The 18,377-nt window shown below is 36.7% G+C and overlaps 1 protein-coding gene across 1 annotated transcript; it reads left to right on the forward strand.

Annotated features, from left to right (window-relative positions):
- Nucleotides 1-1,394: 1,394 nt before the first annotated feature.
- LOC134317000 (lysine-specific demethylase 6A-like) lies at nucleotides 1,395-18,086 on the forward strand. The gene is made up of 3 exons (XM_062997631.1): nucleotides 1,395-1,807; nucleotides 1,932-1,995; nucleotides 17,653-18,086. The coding sequence occupies exons 1-3, from the start codon at nucleotides 1,635-1,637 to the stop codon at nucleotides 17,806-17,808; spliced, it is 393 nt and encodes a 130-aa protein (XP_062853701.1). The 5' UTR covers nucleotides 1,395-1,634; the 3' UTR covers nucleotides 17,809-18,086.
- The last annotated feature ends 291 nt before the right edge of the window (nucleotides 18,087-18,377 follow it).

Here is an 18,377-nt window from a genome sequence, read left to right on the forward strand (position 1 = left end):
CTAACGCTTTAGCTGAAGTTAACGCTTGATCAGCGGTTTCATTTTAATCTTTCTTTAAATAAACACATTTAACCTTAAAATGATTATAAAATAGTTTTTGTAGTATGTAGCCTACTTAAATCTGTGTAAGAATTCGTAAAATTTGTACATGTCAAGTGTGTTTTCAACCATTTATATAAATCGGAATGGCGAATGTTAAACGAATGTCGAATATAAAACTAACTTTACCGCAGTAGTAAACGCTAGCTCAGTATCTTCCTTAGGTTAAATAGCTTTTACAATGCCACTTTATAAAGTGATAATAAGACACATGCCGGGAGTAAAAGACTGATCATACTTAAATAAATAAATGATTACATGCACTAGCCTCTCTGTTTTTTCCGCCATTTTGGCCAGTTTCACGTTAAATGGGTTGCATCATCATGTCAGATAATGTTGACAGCTGTAAATGCGGCGCACCGCCTACTGTGTGATGCTATGCCACGTCAAGCTTTTGAATATGATCTTTTTTGCAGTTGTTAAATGGATCTTTTTGATGAATTGTATAGATACAAAATATAATATAATTTCAATCATAATACAAAGGTGCAAAAACAAAAACATTCTGTCTACTTAATAGACAGGCAAACACGTTTATGGAGATCTCCGAGCGTCTTTCTTAAACTTTATACTTGTAAATGAATTTTACCTGGAATATTAAAACAAATAAATATTAAAGCAAACAATTCACTCGTCACTATTAAGAGGGGAATCCAGATGTATGAATTGTAAATAAATTCTGAAGTAGCGTCTGTGACAAGCAGCAGTGGTGATATTTAAGGTTGTTAGTTCAGCCGAGGAAACATTAATCAGCGTTGTATAAATTTCTGTTAACGCTACCTGTGTTTTATAAAGATCAGTGCTATCACTCTGGCTATTAATTACTGTTTTTAATTTGCTTGGACAAAATTGAACAAATTGTGGGTTTAAATGCAGGGAATACCCTGATTCAGCGGTAAATCCAGCTGCTACATTGCCACACTGACGTTTATTAGTCAAAAAGTTTGCGAAATCAATAAATAGTACTGAACACTGTGACCCTTTGCTTTAATATTTAGAAAAATACATAGAAATACACGTTATTATGAATTTCCCACAATTAATAAATGTTTATATTACTTTATTACACACATTGTAATATATTTGCAGATATCTAATATATGCAGAAAATAATCGATAAAAGTCCACTTCTGAGAAAATTAATCTAAGGAATGGTCCACTTTTTAGGCGAAGGACAGTCATGTGGTTAATTTCGCATTTTCTATTGGCTGTTCCAGCAGGAGAGGGCGTGTCCAGGCACACGGCGTGGGTTCGTGTATGTGACACAATTACAACAACTTTAATCTGGTGGTAGATAGAAGTTTAAAATTATTTGACATTATTAACTATGGTAATTGTGCACGAAACATTTTATGCATCACAACGCGTGATTATAAGAATGTAAGGAGAGGACCAACTTGCAGGAGAACTCATTTCCCTTAAGGATTTACGGCTGCATTTCGTATATATCGGGCAAAAGTTTGCAAATTTCAGCTGGATTCGTGTTGTTTTGTGGAACTGGTGGATTTAGTCCTTGGTACGCTCGGTGCGAGTCCATGCGATCGTGCCGAGTGTCGCTGGCCGCCACTGCCTGCGCTGCTGCTGCTCGAAGCCTCGGCGCTGCTGGTGATGAGGAAAAGAAAATGGCGGCGGGAAAAGCGAGTGAAACCGAGGAGGACTTTCCTAGGCTGACAGTGCAGGAGAGGGACACTTTAGCTGAAATTGACAGGTCAGAAACGCTGCCTTAAACTTCTCCAAAATCACTGTTGTCGGAAAGAATGTTTTACTTTGCATTAGCAAGCAAAAATGTTGTAAACGACACCGAGCCTTGTGTGTTGTCTTTTCGCTTGCAGCTCACTATTTGGATTTCTGAGGCTTCATGAAGATGGCGCCAGAATGAAGGCCTTGCTGTTAAAGGTAGCTAGCTATCTCGTTATTATTAGCTACCAAAGCCGGTTTTTTTCCACACAGTATCTCTCACAACATATACATACCAGGCATTTTCAGTAGTAGTTCTGGGCCATTGCATTTAACACAGTTTCAGCATTGCAGTGTAAGAACTTTATCCAATCTGCGGCTGCGCAACGTCCTTACTTTCTCCAAATCTTTACATAGCTAGCCTGCTAATTACTTTTGCCCTGCTTCAAAGTGAACTTAGAGCATTACACATAACATTTGTGTTTCCATCCCAGCACCAAACAAGTTTAGAAACTTACAAAAAGTAAGCAAACTAGCCATAGCCTTGATTACTACTCCCTGTACGTTGCTTGCTGTGTAGTTAGCTACCGAGTTGCTAGCTAGCTAACTTCACTTAGGCAGTGCGGCTGTATCACAAACAGTATTGTATTGTACTAAATAGCAGTTGTGTGTAATAAATACAGCTCATGGCGTTTATACTATTTGACACACTAATGTCTGTGTTTTACGGGTTGGAAAGCAACCACAGCTTAATTTTAAGCATGTAAGTTGTATGTTACGTTAGCATACGCGAACGCTACAAACCTCTTTGTTGATGGCATTATCATTAATTGCGGTTCTTTAAAAAGAAAACCTTGTCATCTATTTTATTTGTGTGTTAACACTTAGATTGTTTATTGCGATTTACGAATTATACGCCTAACCATCTTAGCCAACTGCAACCAACTCATTCAAGGTCCAGGCTAGGATAGCACGGCATATGATAACTATTTAAACCAGGTTATGTAGTTGCAAGTCAACAGTGCTAACCACGATATGCATTTCAGTCTAATATCAGGTGTAAAAACTAAGATGCATGCACTGTAGTTCGTAAAATTTGCATAACTTCTGATGTATTTTAATGGCAATTGTTTGTGCTTCGAATGATATTGCTAGTTGATCAGTTGCTGATGTGATTGGTCTGCGACTGTATAAAATGTTATCAGTGATTATTAACATACCTTGGTTATTTGGCGATTAATCTATATGTACATTTTATTAATTTTTTTACTGAACGGCTGGAGGGGGTTTGAGGTGAAAAAATAAACCTGGCTGATATGTATTTAGTAATAATGGCTGCTTGGGTCGGCCCAAGATGGCGGGGTTGGGAGGAGAACTAACGTTAGACTTTAGGAAAAGATCTAAACAACGCTCCAAACTGTAATGTCTTAGCTTTGCTAACATGCACATAAACTATAAATATGTGCCGTGTGTTAATCATACGTGAGTATTCTTGTTGGTAGATGTGCTACCACTCTTAAGCAGGGTTGCATCAATGTGCAATCCGCATTAAAAAGTAATCAAAAGATACTTTTAGCAAGACACAATCTTATTGCTACTTCACACTGGCTCACAGCACTTGATTTTAAAAGTGGTTTAACTTTTATGTAAACTAAACGGGTCCTACCTCTGTCAGACGTGTAAGGTGTGCATTGAATGAAATATGTTGCAAATAACAGAAAATAACTAATAAAGTCAATTTGGTTTGTGGTTTACCTTTGTTCTTTACCAGGGCTCCTGTATTGGTGTGTGATTATGTGCTCTTAAACATTTTACGTCTGTTACACCTGTGATGTTTTGGTAATTGACTCAGTTACTGTGAGGATGTTATCTGATCGCTTTTGACTTAAAACACTCTTTGAAATGAGTATCACCACAGAAATGCCAATATAGTGAATTTAGGACATCCCTGCTTTCTAATTTACATTGATTTAGGTTTGTCTTCATAGTCTTACACTTGGTTGTCTGTGTAGTATCATGATTTTCAATAATTTATAGTAATCTGTAATGCATATGTAGGTAATATAATGTAGGTTATAACTAAGCCAGAAATGCTCTTTCCTCCTTGGTGTAATATTTTAAAATTTGAGGACAGTGCTTACTCAGCATTTTACCTCTTGCTTGCCTTTCACGTTATTTCTGTACGCAATGTCTAAACATCAACTAAATGTGTAATCACAGATAAAATGTACCATACCATAGGATACTGTGCTGTCGAAATGAGGTTTAAAGAGGTAGAAAAGTAGCTTACCTCTCCATATTGGTATGCTTAACAGCTGCTTTATTAAGACCACATATACACCTGCTTATTCATGTAGATATTTAGTCATTGAGTAATATGGCAGCAGTGCAATGCATCAAATTTGTTAATTCAGTTACTTAGAATTAATTTAATTGTGAGTCATGTGGTCTGACTTATTTAAACAATGGATGCTTCTTGGACTCTTGTCAAGAACTAGAATATGTTGGCAACCCCAAAACATTGCTTGATTTGATGTAAATCTTATTTCTAAGGTCAGAATTAGGTGTGACATTGTAAATCCACAGACCCAACTTGTCTTTTCAAATGGTAGGGCATGTGGTGGTGTAATGGTGTGGCTAATGTTTTTCTGGCACATTTTAATAACCTAATAACAATCAAGTTTTTAATTTGGTAGCCCAAGTGTCATAGCTGACAATGTTCATTTCTTTATGGCCACACATTTTCTGTCTTAGAATAGCCATCATAATGTATCATGTTAGAAAGCACAAGTCATCTTTACCTTATTATTTACATTACCATTTACATTTAGTGTACTTCAGTCGTAATTGTTACCAGATCTTAATCTGGTCTGAATACAATTTTTATTGTTTATTTAATATTTAAGTATTATACAATAACCCTTGGCTCTCCCTTACGGAGCCCCTTAGGGGTCACTAAGGGAAAAAAAAATATGTGAAGACAAAATCCGTACCCTCGGTTTAGTAATCCGTACCCTCGGTTTAGTAATCCGTACCCTCGGTTTAGTAAACCGTACGCACGGTTTAGTAAACCGTACGCACGGTTTAGTAATCCGTACGCACGGTTTAGTAATCCGTACCCTCGGTTTAGTAAACCGTACGCACGGTTTAGTAAACCGTACCCTCAGTTTAGTAAACCGTACGCACTGATTTGTAAACTGTACTCTTAGTTTAAAGTCCGTCTGCGGTCACGCTATCTGACGGTAATACAGTTGCGAAGCATTGAAGAGGATAAAGCATCTTTTTACAGCTTAATATACTATATATTAGATATAATATATATATATATATTAGGGCTGTCAAACGATTAAAATTTTTAATCGCGATTAATCTAAGAATTTCATATAGTTAATCGCGATTAATCGCATTAAATAAAATCTGTGTAAATGTTATAGAAAACAAGGTATTTTAAGTGAAATGTGAAAAGTGGACGTTTCTACACGAAGTGAGTGTGTTTTGACCCTTTTGGGGCTTCCATAGTTCATGGACTAGCGTGCTTGACTCCGGTATTCAGTGCCGTAACAGATTGTTAATAAAGTGTTTTGCTCCCGACAACTTGTGAATATACCGTGTATTTATTTCTTTATTATGCAAGTGCATCCCTACGACGCTCAGTTATATTATTTTAACAAACCGCAAATGAACAACGGTGGCAAGTCCGACATTAAAACGTTGGTTCTACCAGTCAAGTCTCAACATGAACTAGAATCTGCGTTAACGGCACTATTATTTTTAATCGCGTTAAATTGAGATTGCGTTAATGCGTTATTATCGCGTTAACTTCGACAGCCCTAATATATATATACATATATATATATATATATATATATATATATATATATATATATATATATATATAAAAATTGGCAACAAACGCACATAACATGGTAAAATTATGCAAATGGTTAATTTACAAATTCCATTAAAACACGTGAAATTGCTATAGGCCAATTTTAAAGGTCTAATTAAATAAGCAAATCAAATTGTTATCAAATCACCCCATCAGACTCTTGAAGAATACTTCTGCTTCTACTTACTGACTTTATGAGGCTCAGACATTTATACTGTACATTTCATTCTAAATTCCTACGGTAAAATAGTCTCAATCACAAGATGAGTACTCGTGTTATTTATGATTGTGGGGGTGGCATTTGATAACATTTTGATTTGACTTTTTAATAAGTTTGCTATCCCATCACCCCAGATTACTACAGTAAAAATGTCTGAAATGTATTCCATTAATAAAAGAGTTAATGCTCTTAAAGAAAAAAGTGGAGTGATTTGATAATAATTTGATTTGCTTATTTTAATAGACCTTTCAAATTGGTCTATAACAATTCCACTTGTTTTAATGGAATTTTAAAATTAACCATTTGCATAATTTTACCATGTTATGTGTTTTTGTTGCCTATATATATATTATTATATCTAATATATAGTATATTAAGCTGTAAAAAGATGCTTTATCCTCTTCAATGCTTCGCAACTGTATTACCGTAAAACGGGGTTTAGGCGCACAGTAAAACTTGTAGCGCAGATAGCGTGACCGCGGACGGACTTTAAACTAAGAGTACAGTTTACAAATCCGTGCGTACGGTTTACTAAACTGAGGGTACGGATTACTAAACTGAGAGTACGGATTACTAAACTGAGGGTACGGTTTACTAAACTGAGGGTACGGATTACTAAACTGAGGGTACGGTTTACTAAACTGAGGGTACGGTTTACTAAACCGAGGGCACGGATTACTAAACTGAGGGCACGGATTTTGTCTTCACATTTTTTTTTTCCTTAGTGACCCCTAAGGGGCTCCGTACTTCCTTTAACAACAACAAAAAAAAAAAGTTTGCAATCTCCCATTCATCACTGATGAAGTACACTGTTATATCGTTATACTGAGGTATGACTTCACTGTACAACTGTGAACTGTGTGTACAACAAACACAGGTCTGTTGTAGAAAAGTAGATGACTTTGTATATCTACGCTTCCAGCTTGCTTCTGTGTTGTTGGTATAATGTCGGTATAGCAATTAAACTGAAGTGTAAACATTTTTTTTGGTACAGACACAGATTAAAACATATACTGTACGTTACCGCTCCACCAATTGTTCCCTGACAAACCGTAGTAACGTCGCTCCATCGATAGATTTTTTTTTGCAACACACGTGCCCTGACAGCATTATACAGCATTGTACAGCATTGTACAGCATTATAGTGTTTGTATTTGTGAGAACAAAAAAAAAACTGCCGACACAGCTCATTTCTTTGCTGTTTTTGTTTATTTTTCTGTGAAAATCTGTGAACACTGTGATGCTAACGCTACCTGTTTAACAAGTGAGCTGTACCTAATCTGCATTTACAGACTACTCTCATTTACCACGGCCGTCAATGGAAAGGCAACCCTCACTGACTAGATATTGGGTCTGTCTCATAACTTAGTAAGCTTTGAAACTCACCATGATTGGGCCGTTACATCATTCGAAAACAGAAGTCGGAAGACACTGTATAAATAACATAGCAGAACACACTTATGTTTTGCAAATTTTGCTTCTTTTTTGAGGGCAATTTTACTGTACATAATTAACTTTTTTAGCGTCTGTGCATGGAACTAAGGGATTGTCATAGACGAAGATTATGTGCACGTCAAATGTCAAGTGCTTTGTTTGCTTCATTTCTTATGATTGTGTACAGTTATTACACAGCATGCACCGACATCTGTAACCGACAAATTATGTGACCTAAGTGGGTACTTTTTTGTGATTTCTATTTATGTGTGCAAGCCTTTTATGCATAATTTGTTATGGGCCTGTTTTTGCTGCGGTTCTCTTGCTTTTAGTTGTAAATCGGGCAGTTTAGTTGTAGGTGGGTATACAACTATGATGGCTCTTGGCCGCTTGCGTCAACATTACTCTGGTGGCGCTAGGACCCCACCTGAGCGCTTGGCTGCTTGACACCCCCCCATTCCCTTAGCCACTTGCGTCACAGGTTCCTTTGTTTCTGACCAGCAAAATTATGGTGTCTGGACTATTTATCTGGCTGAAAAAAGTGATTTTTGTGATGGAAGTGCAGCATTCCTCATGTAATGGCACATGTTCTGGTACCTTCTTGCTTATGAGACTTTGCTGGGAGATACAGCAAAACTTCTTGCAATAGCACATATGTATGTACCATCCTGAAGGAGCTGGACTACATATTCAACCTGGATGAGCGAGAGATACTTCCTCATGCAACCAGTAAGTGACAAAGACATTAACAAAACCAAAGAATAATCAGTCAGGAAAGATTGAAAAAAATTGGAGCCATCGTTTGCAAAATCTTTTTTTCCTGCTGTTGCATCTCCAAAGCACCTGTTGTTACTTTCATTTACACCAAACCAGGTGAAATTGATTATCAATCGCTTATTCTTCATAACTGGTCAGACTGATATACCTGAAGTTTAATGGACTTCTATATTGTTTTGACCATTACAACTATTTTTGTGACAGAATCTGTGCATTAACCCCATATAAAGTTTAGTTGTTCTAGTAGTATTTTCCAGACATTTGCTTAGTTGCATCTTACTGCAAAAGCCATGATTTGCAAAGATCAGATAAGTCTCGTTGTTTATGGGTATCAGTCAGGAGATCCGGAGGAGGTTCCAAAGTTTCCAACACATTTGCATAAACCATGGATGGTATATGCAATAGATGATATGAAAAACATCCAAGGCCAGCTACATTTTACATCTTACATTTTACATCTTACATCAAGTCAGCAGCCTGCAGAGGTCGTAATTGCATCAATTATGGGGAATCTCCTCTGGCACCCTCACTACAAACAAGCCAATCATTGTTCGTGTAGGCACCAAGCCTGCTGGTAGCAGAGCTGAGATTCGAACTCTACAGCTTTCATGAAGTGCATGCTCTGCACCAGTCTTCCACATTGCAGTTCTTTTGTGTTATGGCACTCCTGACAAAACATCACAGCTGCTCAGGTTTGTTTACTTACACAAAACAGAAAGCTTTCACTGGGATTCAGGTCTTGGGATTGGGTTGACAATGACTCTTGATCTTGTGGTTCTCCTTTCACGTCTCGATTGACCTGGCTGTAAGGCATAGAGGATTGTCCTTATGGAAAAAACAGTGCTCAGAATTGGGAAACATTGTAAGAGCAGAAGAAATAAAGTTTTCCTCCAGAATAAGCTTGTTCGTGTTTAGTCATGCATCTTTTTCTTATCAAACCATGCAAAATAGTTACAAAATAAGCATTTCCATGCACATTGGGAAAATGAGGAATGTCTTAGTTATGGCTTGTATGTGTTGTATTAGGATAGTGTTTGTAGTGCTAGTATTAGAATATTATGTTAGTGTACATGGTGAAGGTACTAGTGTGCCTGGGTAGTGTACACAGTGCTGCTACTACTTTAGCAGGGTAGTAAATCGGGGTTATGGTGGTATTGTATGTAGTGCAGGTACTAGTTTAGTAGGGTAGTGAATATGGTGCTGCTGTATGGTAGTACTGTATTTTTGGTGTGTGTCTGTACTAGGGCTGGATGATATGGCTAAAATTTATATCACGATATAACTCCTAATTTCGGTTGATACGATATAATTCCGATATCGGTATGAATAATACAAATGTCAGAAAAACTGCCAAAAACTTGCTTAAATTGGTCAAAAACTCTTATATGGGTTCTGGTTTCATTCTGTGTGTTGCAGTATCATGTCCCCCTGTTCCTGATATGATGCCCTACTTTTGGGTGTATTGTCCTCCTTTTTGTGACTATGAATGTGGCCACCCTAGGCTAGTGGCTGTTGATCCAGTAGTGTTTTGGTCACTCACTCATTTACCTATGGCAGTGAGTGCCATGTGGAATTACATCAAGCCAAGCATAATAAGCTTTTTATTTTTTCTAATTTTCCCTGTGAAAAACTAAAATGTAGCTTATAACCTTAACAGAATTTTAAAGATATTCCTTTGCAATACTTCATCATTTGACTGCAAACTTGTGTGTACTGATGAGACTCATCTGAACCCCAGAACATGCTAGTGTGAATGCATGGAAAACCAATTTTAATTTTCTTTTAAGAATATGACACATTCTGACCAACACTATTAAGCTAAATCAGCATTGAAAATTGACTTAACTTTTAATAGCCTTCATCAATGTTGGGGCTTCTTAAAACTGAATATTCTATTTTCAATAGAAGTGTTATTTAAATGCTATTAAATAGTTTTTGAAAAAAAAAACAAGAAAAAAAAAACAAAAAAAAAAAACGCCCAATTTAGAGGAAAACCGCCCAATCTGGCAACACTGGAACGCGAATATCCCGTCGTCGAGCGCCACAATTAATAAGAAGTAGTAGTAATAACTGGTATTAGTACTCAGTAGTATTAGTACTCAGTACTAGTACTTCTTCTGTAATAGTGTTGGTGGTTGACATTTATGTTAAATGTGTTACTGCACTGTTTTGGTGGAGAATTACTTGCTTGAGGTGCGCTGTTGAATTGCGTCCCTGTGAGAACACCTGCGAGCAGAAATGCTTCCGCAAAAAAGTAACACCGGCAAAGCGGCCACCCCCCGGCTCCGCCCCTGACTGGATGCTCGTTCACTTACAGCTGTTGAACTCATTTAGCCGCTAATATCCACCGTGTTGTAGCGGAGTGTAATCAGAGCGGTAACGCTGAGCACCGGCTTCGTGCCTGTGGCGTACGTCATCACGCACTGACGTAAGCATATCGATCGAATTTGTTTAAAAATAATATCACCGTTATTGAAACATTTTCTATCGCGATATACTGTATATCGATATCAAGTTATTGTCCAGCACTAGTCTGTACATATGAAAAGTTTATTTATTTTTTTATAGAATTTTCTAAATTTTAGAACCGTTTCATATTTTTATTGTAGTGCAATGAACGTCGCAAGTGAAATCATACTGAAGTCCTGCAAAGCCACATTCAGAGATTTCAGACTCCGTTAATGTTAGGGCTGGGCGATATGGATCAAAAATAATATCTCGATATTTTTTGCTGAATGGCGATATACGATATATATCTCAATATTTTTTTATCCCATAAGGTAATAACAAAAAGACACTTCTGAGACAAAGCTACATGTTCCAATTTTTTTACAGGCACTTTTATTAATATTCATGCTGGGGAAGCTTTACACAAGAACTATTTTTCCTTAAAAAAAAAAAAAAAAGAGCTATTCTCTTTGTTTGTTTGTTTTCTAAGGCATCTCCTGTTGTGTAATGTGAATTACAAATCGTCCAGTATAAACTAACGCAACCACGTACAACATCCAGTACAGAAATCCCCATAATGTTTGTATTTACAGATAGAGCAAGTACATGCACATCACATATGCAAGCACACGAGTCAGAACAACAGGAGACGCACCGTTACGTTATTATTACTTTCTCAAAACTTAATGTGAAGTAAATACGTGCATGTCAGCGCGTGCATGCCCTTGTATTGGTTTTTGAAACGAATAACGACTCTTTTTCTTGTTTTTTAACTTTGGGATTTGAAGTGAAAACGAATGACCAAAGGTACACGGAGCTGGAACCTTTTGTCTGGACTTGTTTTCGGCATTCTCTACAGAATACATTGTTCTGCTGCTCATCTGACACTTTGAATTTGAACCATCTCCAAATAATTCCAAAAAGAGTCATTATTTTTCTTTTAGTAAGGAGCTCCTCTTCGATAGCTTCTGTCGTGTCTTTATCCGTCTCCAAGCTATCGCTGCCTGCAGGAATTACTGGTGAAGCGGTGGGGAGGGGCGAGTTGTGTTCAGTGAGGGAGAGGGGCGGGGCAGGTGAACATGTGCAGAGACAAACTGGGAGAAGAGAAAGACGAACTGTCTGATCTAACTGGAACGCAACATCTATATCGATATATGCGATATTGTCTTATCTTATGTCGCGTATGAAAATATATCGATATTTTATAAAATCTCGATATATCGCCCAGCCCTAGTTAATGTTATGATGCTATCTAAAATTAAAACTTCGTCTCTGTCTTCCATAGCTCACTGGTTGCTATGCCATTTCTTATAATTTTTTATGGTGCTGTATAACATTTGATAATTAGCTTTTCTTCGCCTGGTCTGTGTTTTGCTTCTGTCTATGTCACAAACAATTTGTCTTATTGATGGCGGTTTTTTAGCGTCACCACATTAATGCTGTATATCTTCGCCATTTACAACAAAAAAAGGAGAACCACAGCAAAAACAGCAGTAATTGATCATCAGTAGTCTGCAGATAAAACACACAGTGCTGCCACAAAACCTCATGTGCGTGATCACACTTAATAGGTATATAATGCTTGTGCACATACCTAGAAGAAATTAATTAAGGGGCCCACTTAGGTTGCAATTTGATGGGCACAGATGCTGGTGTAACAGGGTGTGTAATAACTGGACACGATCATAAGAAATAAATCATACAGCACTAACAATTAATTTGTGTAGTGCATAGATGCTGAAAAAGTTGCAAAAGAAGAGCATGTTCCACAACAACGTAAACGTTGGTTTTTGGACCTGTGTAAACACGGGTCTGTTTGTAAAGGTGTGCTAGTTTGCAGGAACCAGCACCAGCATTGGCACCAGCACTTTTTTGCTCTATGTATAGCTGACGGCTTATTACAACCAAATTAACTGAACAACCATGTCTTCATTGGTTATTGGTTAATCAGGTACAGTTAGTGCATTCTTATTATATATACCCCAAAACAGGTCTGTATTTTACTCATTAAAATATAGAATATTAAATTTTTTATTTACTTAAAATGTAAACACATGCATGTACACAATGCATACAAGCGTGACAGGTTCTAACCTTACTTCTTTTCTCCTGCGTGGACCATCACAGAGAGCCATTCTGGGTATGGAGAGTCACACTATGCCCTCTGTGAATTATTCACCACTTGTCAGCTGCCTTGACCAAAGAGCAGATGGCATATTTTTGCACTGAGAAAGAAGGAAACAAGAAGGAAACCAGAAGGAATCCCATGAGCCTCCTTCCCTTATGCACAGCCAGTTGTGCCAGTTATAGATTTAAAGCCTGGAAGATAGCTGCTGAGATTATTGCTGAGCTGCAGTGCTCCCAGTACCACACAATTTTATAAAGTGTGCTTAATGGGCTATATTCACATGCTCTTCCACATTCTGAGTCAGCCAGATCTTTTACTTCCGGCGCAGTTATAGATCACTTATCAATAGACTAGTGATGGTGCTTTTTACTCTGTCACTTCAAGACTTGCCCTGACTTTTAGTTGGATTATTCAAGCAAGTAATCCTAACACATTTACATTTACATTTTAGGCATTTAGCAGACGCTTTTATCCAAAGCGACTTACAATTATGACATGAACATGATTTTGAGCAGTTGAGGGTTAAGGGTCTTGCTCAGGGGCCCAACAGTGACAACTTAGCAGTGGTGGGGCTTGAACCAGCAACCTTCTGATTACTAGTCCAGTACCTTAACCAGTGAGCTATCACTGCCCTAACACATTGCCTCTACCTCAAATCTGAGATCATTCTAGGTGCTTTTTACATTTTTTATTTTATTTCAGTGAGTGTGAGTAGGAATGCAGGTCTGCAATGCACTTTATTCCTGTCGCAAATGTTGCTTGCAATCACCATACCAAATTTATTTATTATAAATTTAAAGAGTTATTGAAGTTGGAAAAACAAAGAGTCCATGTTGGTCTCCAAAGGTCTCCAAAGCTTTCCAACACACACAAAACAGATTATATTGCAAAAAAACCAAAATGTAAGTTGAATTATTTGTACTTTATAGTGTCATTATTCAATATATTTGTGCCTTTTTGACTCTAAAGCACTGTCAGACTCTGTCCATACACAAAAAATCTACAGTTCCCCTCTTTTTTCACATCAGTCTTTAAAAAAGCTAATTTAATCAGTGAATAAAAACAGGAAACGACTCTTTCTAAAATGATTTCTTCATTGGAATAGAATCAGGGAACTGTGCTTTTATCTGTAGTAAAGATTAAATTTTTTTGCTCACTCTTTCATTATAGTGTTGTGCATAAACAACTCCATGGCTCGCCTGCGAATTTGATCCAGAGCTTCAGTCGTGGTTCAAGCCTCGAAAAACTGTATAAACCAATCAGAGTTTCAGAATTCAGATTTTGGGTGGAATTTTAGTTGTTCCTTTATTCCAAAGCATGATATGCCATTTTTTTTTGCATTTCTCCAATTCTTAGGTAAGCTGGCAATGAAAAATTACAGCTTAGTTAATGAATTACCAGTTTCTAAGACGGTTTTGTTAGGTACAAGGTGGGTAAAGACAGTTAAATATGATTATATATTCTGAAATATTAAATATCCTGGAAACATACAAGATGGCAGCCAAGAAGATAAAAAAGTGGATTGTATCCCCCCATAACGGAACAACACAACAATATAGTCTCAATTTGAAGAATAGAAGCTTAGGTAAGCAGAGGTTATGATTTTATGCTGCTGTGTGGTTGATCTGGGTCGCGGTGCTGCTGTTTACCCTGCGCGTTCATTTTGCAGTGATAGCAAAGCATTATCAAATAGATTTTTCTCGGGGTTTTTTATGTTTATTTATTTGAAGTAAAACGGACAATATAAATGTGATTGTGAGATTCTGCTGGTTTGTTTGATATAAAAATTGTCAATATTATTACAAATACAGCCCTGTAATATTACAAAATATAAACACTGTAATTTGTCAGAACTACAGTGTTTTAGGTATTCAAGGTAACATAAACAAAATAGGCTGAACTTCTCCTGTGCCCGAATACAGGCAGTGGTCTGCCATGGGGTTAATTTTAAGAGTAGGTCTGTCTTAATACTTAGTAGGTATGTCTTAATTAGCTTTTTTAACTGTAATAATCCTCTAGCTACTGGGTTGTTTGTTTATGGTAATTATTTTAAATGCTGAAGTATTTCATGTCTTGATATTTGTTCCTGTTCTTCATTACTATAAATCACTGAACGGTTTTGGCTCAGAATATATCTCAGATATGTTTAGAGAATATAAACCCAATAGATCTTTTAGATCCATAGACTAGGTCAGCTAGTCAAGTAAACTAAACATGGTGAAGCAGCATTTAGCTGTTACGCTGCATGTTACTAGTTTTTTATGTAATAGAGCACACAGCAGTGTTGTGATGTGGTTTATATTTAAATGGGTTGCTTTAAGGTTCTCATAGGTGTGAGAGGTCTGATTTTTGGATAAACTGTCAAGCCCAGGGTGCAAGTTTTGCTAAAAAAACATTACACATGCATTGCAAAGTTTAACATGTAATTACTTAGTGGCTCTGTACTTATGCAAAACAGACCTTTATGGTTTAAATGTTTTAAGCGATTAGTACATTCACAGTTTGATATGTCACATAAATACCTAATTTTCCCTATTTTAACCCTTTCATGCCTGAGTGGAACATTCCATTTTCGGACACTATGTAACATAGTCATAGAAAAAACCTTATTGTGTAAATACCGTACATAGCATAGACTATATATACACACCATTATAACCAGAAGAATCAGTTCTTTAAAATGATATAAAACTCAGTATGGTTATTTAAGTTTTATATAACCAAATCTATACAAAAATCCTCCAAAATCAACCTAAAAAAACTCTCACTCTTTATTTCATACATAAATACTTACGTTTTTAACACATTTCTGTGCAATATAGAGAAAAATATAGAGGATATGAAATGTTTGCAATTTTGTGAGCCATTTGTCAAGAAAATAATTTTGAATCTATCATCTTCTATTCAAAAATTTAGCAGGTGTCATTTAGCAATTTAGAATGTTCGTGTAGCTCCTTTTTTACTTCACTTTTTACCAATATCAGCATACACTATAAACCAATGAAAGTGTACTTTTATGAAAAAAAAACCCTGCATATACACACACCATTATAACCAGGAGAATCAGTTCTTTAAAATGATATGAAACACAATGTTTTTCAAGTGTAATATAATAAATGTTTATAAAAGACCTTCAAAATCAACCTAAAAAAATCTCTCGTTTTTTATTTAATTCATAAATACTTACATTTTTAACACATTTCTGTGCAATATAGAGAAAAATATAGAATATATGAAATGTTTGCAATTTTGTGAGCCATTTGTCAAGAAAATAATTTTGAATCTATCATCTTCTATTCAAAAGTTCTGATCAATTTAGCAGAAGGTGTCATTTAGCAATTTAGAATGTTCGTGTAGCTCCTTTTTTTACCAATGTCAGCATACACTATAAACCAATGAAAGTGTATTTTTCTTAAGTATTACTAAATTGTCAACATCCATATTTTTGAAATAAGACAGCAGATAAAATTTATTTGACAAAATAAGCACACTAACAACAGTGTATAGTTTAAAAACATTAAAGATTTTTATTAGAATTATATACACTTCTCATTCTATAAATAATTTCAAAACAACAATACAATATAGTTCAGCACTATTGAAGAACAATGAACAATGCATCACTCCATAAAACAAACTCTCAAATAATCCAATTCAACAATACAACATAAAGCAATTATTTGTTCAGGATAATCATTGAACAATTCAGTAAACAGTTTTGAGGCAACAGGATATCAAATCTCATCTAAGCCATTTTGCCAAAAATTCACTACAAAATATTTAACAGACAATGCACAATGGATAATTACCTCAAATTACCTCAAATTACCTCCTTCCAATGAACAATGCACACTGAACTTTGACCTGTGAAGAGAAAGAGAAACAAAGAACATAAGCCCTAAGACAGAAGCCCTATGTAGGTCTAACTGCGAAACTCATCTCCTTCGCTAGAATGCCAAGACTGAAAACAGTTTCGATTGCCAACTAAACAAAATCTTCTACCTTGGCGCTCAGGAGCCATGCATGCAATCTTTGTTTTATTTTATTTTTTGAATTTTTTGTAGCAAAGCCAGCAATTTCTTGATACTTGCTCCATCTGAGGAATGTGGGTGACGTAAAACGATGAGGAAGTGGTTGGAGCTACTAAAGGCTAAGATGGCAAAATTGAATCGACGGCAATGTCTGCAAGCTGGCGTGACAGATTTTCCCTAAAGTTTATCTGGCTGTAGCCTGCTGAACTAAACCCATAACGTGATGCTGGATTGGAATGATGCCAGTCCTGAAACAAAATGAAACTATTAACGACGGCTATGTCCACAAAATGGAAGAAAAGTTTTTTCCACCACTTTTGAGTTTTCTGAAGCAGACTGTATGTGTTTAACATTTGATCATATCACCTCCCATGTGTTTATTGTAGTCCTTTACTACAGCTGGTTGACGGACTACTTTTCTGTCCCACGTGGCACCATTCTTTACCATCCTAGAAACCTCTGATGAATCATTAGCATTGTGGAAATTAGAGAGGCATGTAACTGCTCGCGTGTCCTTCCACTGAACAACTAAGACATTTCCGTCAATTCTACACCACCTCATATCACCACGGTTAGCTTGCCGCTCCCATTTCTTGACATCTTTGAAATCCACTGGGAATTTCTTACGATTAATCCTACATGTCCCACAAGCATTGATTCCCCACTCCTTAAGTCGGACCATAACAGTTGGTGATGTATAGAAGTTGTCAAACCAAACTGTGTGACCTTGATTTTTAAATGGCTGCACAAGGTCTTCGATCACTTTTATAGCCAAATCAGTTATGCGCCCATCAAGACTGCCTGTGTATACATCAAAGTCTAAGGTATATCCCGAATCTGAAGTTGCAATGACCCACAATTTGAAACCCCAGCGAGTAGGTTTGCCCTTCATATACTGCTTGAATCCTGATCGACCTTTTGATTTTACCATTCTCTCGTCTATGCTCAGATTTTCATCAGCCTGGAAAAGCTGCTGACACTTGGTTTTGAGGTGGTCCATCAGGTAACGCAACTTCCTAAGACGATCAAGATTATTTTCTGTGGCAGGATCTACAACATGGAGGGCTGCCATCAATTCCTTGAAACGGTCACGGGACATGAATAACTTGGCCCATGAACCCTGAAGAGATCTGGTTCCCCAATATCTGTGAATGCTGTGGAGGGACGTGAAACCCATGTAAATGAGGAGCCCAAGAAACCGGTAGAATTCATCTGGGGTCACTTCTTCCCATGCCCCATGATGGTTCGCATAAGACGGCCTATTCAGTACAAGCTCCCACCCCTTAGAGTTTGTAAACTGGCAAATCTCAGCAACAATGGTGTATGTGAAAAACAACTTGAAGTCTATTTCACGCAAGGTACTTGTGGCTGAATAATAAAAGAAAAGAGATTACAATGAATAAAGGTGGTGACAGTGATGTTATTTTAAAAATAATTACATATATGTAGAATTAAATCACAAATACTCTATATGTTTTTGTCAGAGACGCTAATGTCCACAGGCTCATGTTTTGAAGTAAACTCAAGTACACTGAACCAATACATATGACAAAAGTTTCTCAAATCTGGCACATGGTTTACACATAAAACAATAATTATCTAAGAGGAGCAATAATTACAAGACAAAACTTGATGCTATGGTTATATTTAAAAATGTTGTAAATAGTCACAGAC

Source organism: Trichomycterus rosablanca, chromosome 6 (genome assembly GCF_030014385.1).
Source record: "Trichomycterus rosablanca isolate fTriRos1 chromosome 6, fTriRos1.hap1, whole genome shotgun sequence".
Classification (NCBI taxonomy): domain Eukaryota; kingdom Metazoa; phylum Chordata; class Actinopteri; order Siluriformes; family Trichomycteridae; genus Trichomycterus; species Trichomycterus rosablanca.